Below are 7258 nucleotides of genomic sequence, written 5' to 3' on the forward strand. Positions count from 1 at the left end.
ATCTAGGGCATTTCTAGGGGACCAATCAATTTTAAGCATTTCCAATGTCTTGATGGGTCATGTTTACATAAGGTGAGTGCAGGAATGGGTGGTCTGAAACTTTTCTTGGACAGTCATGCTGTGTTTATTTTCATCTATCATTTGACATTTGTAGGTGTGGAGACCAGGATTCTCTTTTTTATTAAATCTAACCGCCTACCCTTACAACCAAACACACACATAAACACACACACCTTTACAGTAACACAAACACTCAAACCTAAAGCTAAAGGTGTCCAAAATCGTGATTTATTACAAATGTGTGTGTGTGTGTGTGTGTGTGTGTGTGTGTGTGTGTGTGTGTGTGTGTGTGTGTGTGTGTGTGTGTGTGTGTGTGTGTGTGTGTGTGTGCATGGCTGTATTGTCCTTAAGGCATACAGGGCATTTGCCCGGTGAACTGTTGATGATTTTGGCCTGGTGCTCCGCTCAATGTAGTGGTATCGGTCTGCGTGCCGCTTGAGTCAGATTTCTATATTCATTTTGGCTGTTGTGGTCAAATAGTTTGTAATACTTTACGAAAAATGTTGACTCTCTCTCTCTCAATGCCTGGTGGACCAATCTTTGCTGAAAATGCCTGGCCTGATCATTTGCCTCAGACAGTCCAGCTCTGTGTGTGTGTGTGTGTGTGTGTGTGTGTGTGTGTGTGTGTGTGTGTGTGTGTGTGTGTGTGTGTGTGTGTGTGTGTGTGTGTGTGTGTGTGTGTGTGTGTGTGTGTGTGTGTGTGTCCTGCTGTGAACCAGGTAAGCCTGTGATTATAGTTTATGATGCAATCAACTCAGATTGACACTGGAACGGTAGAGGTGACAGACAAAACAGTGGCCACAAGGCCCACACACACACACACACACACACACACACACACACACACACACACACGCACGCATGCACGCACACACACACCACCAACAACAGCATTAACAACAACATTGTTTTCTTTGTTGGGCATGATTGCTTTATTGAAGAGGTCAGGATGGGTTTGTCATGTCTACACATTTCTTTCTTTTCAGGGAATTTTGAAACTTGGACATCTTTCCAAAACACATGCGAAATTGCCAAAAGTACAACGGGGAGAGTGATATTATATATTGATATTCATTTAGTATTCAAACTTGGAATCAAAGACTTTATTTTAAATGTACAATGAGCTGGATTCTTTTTAAAAAGAATAACCTGTCTATTAAATGTACATTCCTTTTAACTTTTATATCTAGCAATGCATTAGGAGGCTTGCATTTGCCATGAATGTCTAATATTTATGTACGAAATGCACAACATAAGCGGATATAAATGGCATTTGGTCATGGCTCGAGTAAGGGCAGAGGAAGGGGGAGGATATGAGTACGCACGCACGCACGCACGCACGCACGCACGCACGCACGCACACACACACACACACACACACACACACACACACACAAAACACTATTCATTTACTATTCTGCATAATCCAACGGCAACAGCATCAATCAAATTTTACATCATTTCAACGCATTGCAGTGGATATCAAAACTGACACAACAAATATAAAAACAACATTACTGTAGAACAAAAGACATACAGAGAGAGTATTGTGATATAAAAGTATTTTTTTCTGTATAATTACATATGCATCATATGTCTGGGGTATAAAAATACATGTTGGGTTACTTGTTTGAGTATTTCCATTGTGTCTACTAGGTGGTCTGGATATTGTATAATCACATAACTCTACATCATAAGCATTAACATACACATACATAATACATGAGTCATATACATGTAAGCATATGTCTTGGCATACGTTCATATAAAACAAAACAAAAAAACATTTGTAAATGAAATATGTACAATCCAAATGGTTTAATCCAGTGTATGTTGTATTATTTTTTACATTAAAAAAACACTAAGCAGTTAAAACATTTAGCTGTATAACAGTTTCATCATCACATTGTAAGGACTTTCAATGAGTGCTACTGAGAATTTCTGTACTATAAACTTCTAGAAAAAGAGAACGTATTTCAGCGAAATTAATAAAAAAAGAGATTAGCTGACACATAAGATGAATTTATTTATGAATGTTTGTGCATTCAAATAGGCATAAAAATAAATGGATCAATAAATAAACATGAACCAAATAAAAACAAATTACTCTATCCATCCTCAGCTGAGGCATTGTATTACGTAAAACAGTAGCCAGAAATTGTGATTGAAACCAAATACTGAAGAAAACAAAGTCTGTAACTTTTCATTGGCGGTCGGATACGATTCATGATTAATATTGATAATAAATGATGTAAGCCTATATGCATTAATGATCATTTTTCTTTATAATAGGAAATCCTTTATGGAATTTTATCATCAGCCTGTCTCACACCAGTGTTTCTAAGACAGGCATCTCTGTCAAACCAATGAAATGAGACATGCAACTCAAACACAATGATTAGTCGTGTTAGTTCTACATATTTTTCAAGGACGCTTCCGATCTTAAAAAAAAACAAAAAACAGACATGCCACGCTTGCTTTTCTATTGCAATTTGCTTTGCAGACGCGTCTAACCGATAGCTATCCTGAAACGACTTTGGTGAAGTTTTAAGTGCCCATGAGACAAGTGCATACTTAGGTATATATTTGTGATAGATATCTATATGATATCTACCATATAATGATATCTATACATTTGTTTACATTCAGAAGGTCATAAGGCCTGACATACCCTTATCTGATTGCAGGGAAGTGTGAACAGAAGCCATCTCTCTCTCTCTCTCTCTCTCTCTCTCTCTCTCTCTCTCTCTCTCCCCCAGTTTTGCCGTCTTCGCGGCTGTCGGTACACAAAGCATCGGGGAGGATAAAGATCTCAATCGAGTGCTATGGTTCAGAGGCTGTTGATCCCGCTTGAATGGGCCCATGCTTTACTGTGGGCATCTGCTGCAATCAGGACTGTTTCAAGGTAATTGGGGGGCCTAGGCAAAGAGGGACTTGGGCCCCTTCTATTCTCTTCAAACTATTTGGGAGGGTCCCCTCCTCAAGAGATATTTTGATAGCTGTATCATTGCACTTTTAGGTTAATGAATTTATTAGAATACATATCAGTCACGGCCAGAGAGGGGCTCTTTCAGCAGGGGGCCCTAGGCAAATGTCTAGTTTGCTTGCCTGGTTGTGACAGGCCTGACTGCATAACAATGGATAACAGGACTTCACAGTCCAGACTCAGGTGGGAGATCAGTGGGCTTTGATGGAGTAAACAGGCATACAAACAAACAAACAACACGCAAGCAAGCGGAGAGCCCAAACAAACAAGACAGTCCAAACAACACTCAGTGCAAACACACACAGTAATTCCTCAGGGTTAATTTAACACTGTGAGTGTTACAGGCAACGCACCAAGTGTTAAATAAACCCAACAACATTCGCTGTGCATCACCACAGAGGATAGGGGAGGAAGTGAGTGTGAGTGTTCATAAGTGATAGAGGACCTCTGGGTCTATCAGTGGGCTTGTTTGTTTGTTTGTTTGTATGTTTGTTTGTTTGTTTGTTTGTTGAGGTAAGCATCACATTCTGGTTGTGTGTGTGTGTGTGTGTGTGTGTGTGTGTGTGTGTGTGTGTGTGTGTGTGTGTGTGTGTGTGTGTGTGTGTGTGTGTGTGTGTGTGTGTGTGTGTGTGTGTGTAGGGTTTGGTCCATCATGTCATAATGTGACACCACCACAGGCTTTCCAGATAGATAAAATTGACAGCCAAGCCAACGAGCAACAAAGACAAGCACACAGACAGAGGCGTTGACAGCTTTGGCCGGGGACAAAATCTTCCGAAAGCCCCCACCCTCAGTACATATAGTGTAATGGGGATTTCATTTGGGAAAAATAACCACCCACCACCACCACCACCACCACCACCACCACCTCCCTGGACCCGGGGCAAATGACGACACCCCCACCCCCGTCAGCTTCCCTGCAGGCAGACAATAGCCAGACGGACAGATGGGTAAAATGACAGACAAGACAATAAAATCTCCTCTGGGTTTAGTCGTGAGGATATGGTCAGAAATGCCACGGTGCTGATATGAAAAGGACAGTTGATCTGTCGGGGGGAAGCCGATGCGGTATGCCAATGTGGAGATTTGACATTTTGGTTGAAATTACACTGGGATCAGATTGAGCTCCTTGGTTTTGATTGTTTTCTTGGTGTTCTTTGTGAGTGGGTTTATTTTTCTTCTGTTGTTTTTCTTGGTGTTGCTGTTTTGTTTTTATTTCTCTTCAATGGCTCTCTCAGGGGAGCCGTATTGTGTTTTGGTGGAATTGGTATTCCTACAAGCCTTTCTGAAGGAGCTTTTGAAAGAGGTAGCAATCACACTAGCACACACACACACACGAACAGACACACGCACACACACACGCACGCACGCACGCACGCACGCACGCACGCACGCATGCACGCACGCACGCACGCACACACATACACACACACACACACACACACACACACACACACACATTCTCTCTGTGTCTCTCTCTCACACAGGCCCCCAAACACACACACACACACACACACACACACACACACACACACACACACACACACACACACACACACACACACACACACACACACACACACACACACACACACACACACACACACACACACACACACACACACACACACACAGGGGTTTGTGATGCCTGGGTATGGTTTAAAAAACAATGGGCCATACTTGGAGAAAGTGTGCTGTAGTGCTGTGCTACTCTCCACTAACTAAATAGCTCTCTCCAGCAGCTAAGATTACAACAACCGCAATCAACCACTCTCCAATGGAACCCAATGACTCTCTAATACTACAAGTATGATATTCGCTGTGTTAGGCCTGAGTCACATTGATTGGTGCACAATGCGCGCATTCGTCAAAACAAAATGGTAAAACTTTTCAATCCCCGTTTCATGCAATGGTTGTTTTTTTGTTGTTGATGTTAGTTGAGGTTAATAGCATTGGAATGGTATTTGGAAATACAGTAATCATTACTTGGGGAACTCCAATTTTCAATCAGGTGCAAAGTGTCAGCAAGGGCCAGCAAAAAGTGAAGGCATTGATACAGAAGCAAATATAAATACTTAATATATACAAAGTTTGGTGACATTTAAATATAGATCTTTCAAGAAAAACAAAACTTCCTTTGTTTGTTGAGAACCAATGACGATCTTAGAGCTTACAAAAATAAAGACAATTTCCCTGTAGTACTCCAGCCATGGATATACATGTAACGGACAAAAAGTAAAATCAAATAAAAGTAAAACAAAACAAAATCCAGCAAGAGGTTTGAGAGCGTTGCACCCTTTTAGTGCCCAGTGTATATTATGTCTGTGGGGGAAAATCAAAAGGACATAAAGACATGCATTAGAGGACAAGGCTCAGTTCATGAATGACGACACGGCAGTTGGATTTAGAAAAATAATGCACGCTGAGGTGGTAATGTGGCCACAATAGTTAAGCGAGCTTAAAACGTCTTACAGTAAAGCTCGAGTTCGACAGTTAATATTTTTTTGTTAAGCACATAACTCTATACGTGTTCATGCAGAGTTGTAATGCCCTCCGCGATAGCCAGTAAAATAAAGAGAAGGCATTAAATGAGAAGGTATACAGAGAGAGAGAGAGAGAGAGAGAGAGAGAGAGAGAGAGAGAGAGAGAGAGAGAGAGAGAGAGAGATATTGTGTGTGTGTGTGTGTGTGTGAGTGCGTGTGCGTGTGCGTGTGTGTGTGTGCGTGTGCGGGTACCTCTTTAGTATTCAGGGTTGAAGTTCTCATAGATAGGGGACACAGAGAGAGAGAGGGAGAGAGAGAGCACTGGTGTGTGTCTGTGCTTGTGTGTGTCTTCTGTACCTCTGTAGTATTCAGGGTTGAAGTTCTCGTAGATGGGATAGAGCGGGTTTTCCTGTTCACATCGAAGCTTCCTGGCTCTCAGCACATCACGCACACACTGGTGCAGGAATGCATACTGACACTTCAGACACACACACACATACAGAGAGAGAGGGGGGGGGGAGGGAGAGAGAGAGAGAGAGGGAGAGAGAGAGAGAGGGAGCAATCATCATAAATTCAATCCAACTAATGGCTACAATTGCTCAGCCTATAGACAGCCTTTGGTTTTGGAAGGGAAAAAGGGCTTTGGAAGGGAAAAAAGATTTGAAACATTTTCACCGCCAGCTGGTCTCATAGAACTCAATGTTAACTGCTAGCATGGAGGTCAGTTTTGCACTGCCATACTCCGAGAACGTTTGGAAGTACAGGAGAAAGGTTCAACCCAATCATCTAATTCAAGGAGAGGTGTAAAATAAACGTATTTCCAAAAATGGGACAGTATCACTTTAAGGAGACGAGAGCGGTTCTAAATCCTCACAAGCAGGCGTGTTTATGATCTAGCAGCGATGCAGTGATGGTGAAACCCAGACGCTGTGTTGAGCGAAGGCATTTTAAATCTTTTCCAACGGCCGTGTTTACACATCTAGCGGCGATGCTGCCTTTTTACGGTACAGGTGCTCGACATCATCGACCTTAGTTGGACTTGATTCATCCCCCGTGCACACGTCATCATAAAACCCAAGTAGTCCTCTGTCTCCGCACTGCATCTCCCGCACTATTTATTGCCTACGAGGGTGTGTGTGTGTGTGTGTGTGTGTGTGTGTGTGTGTGTGTGTGTGTGTGTGTGAGTGAGAGAGAGAGAGAGAGAGAGAGAGAGAGAGAGAGAGAGAGAGAGAGAGAGAGAGAGAGAGAGAGAGAGAGAGAGAGAGAGAGAGTGTGTGTATGTGTGCCTGCCTGTATCTGTGTCTATTTGTGAAGTAACTAGTTGGTGTACCTGAGGTCCATTCGAGTGTGTGCATGTGTGTGTGTGTGTGTGTGTGTGCGTGCGTGTCTGTGTGTGTGTGCGTGCCTGTGTGTGTGTGTGTGTGTGTGTGTGTGTGTGTGTGTGTGTGTGTGTGTGTGTGTGTGTGCGCGCGCCTGTCTCTGTGTGTGTGTGTGTGTTCCTCTCTTGCATTTACCGTCCATAATTCAACAGAACAGTCCGGCCAAATCAGTTTTTCCTGCTTCGTCAACGTCCCCATAATGGTGACGCAGCATTATTTATTTACAGACTTCCATCATTCTATCGCTCCCACCTTTCATCTTTTCATATCCCTCTCTCTCTCTCTTAATTCCTTTCTTTCCCTTCTTTCATTTCTATCTCTCAACCCATCTCTCTCTCTCTCTCTCTCTC

At 42.6% G+C, this 7258-nt stretch overlaps 1 protein-coding gene across 3 annotated transcripts in view; it reads right to left on the reverse strand.

The window, feature by feature from the left end:
- Positions 1-1064: 1064 nt before the first annotated feature.
- LOC134463655 (receptor-type tyrosine-protein phosphatase beta-like) overlaps positions 1065-7258 on the reverse strand; it is a 97564-nt gene continuing 91370 nt past the window's right edge. For all 3 annotated transcript variants that reach the window (XM_063216853.1, XM_063216852.1, XM_063216851.1), the window contains 2 exons: positions 5887-6007; positions 1065-5368 (listed from right to left, as the gene is read on the reverse strand). In XM_063216853.1, coding sequence (XP_063072923.1) covers positions 5346-5368; positions 5887-6007 — 144 coding nt within the window. In that variant the 3' untranslated portion in view covers positions 1065-5345. The remainder of the gene's footprint in view (positions 5369-5886; positions 6008-7258) is intronic.

This window comes from Engraulis encrasicolus, chromosome 15 (assembly GCF_034702125.1).
Source record: "Engraulis encrasicolus isolate BLACKSEA-1 chromosome 15, IST_EnEncr_1.0, whole genome shotgun sequence".
Taxonomy (NCBI): Eukaryota; Metazoa; Chordata; class Actinopteri; order Clupeiformes; family Engraulidae; genus Engraulis; species Engraulis encrasicolus.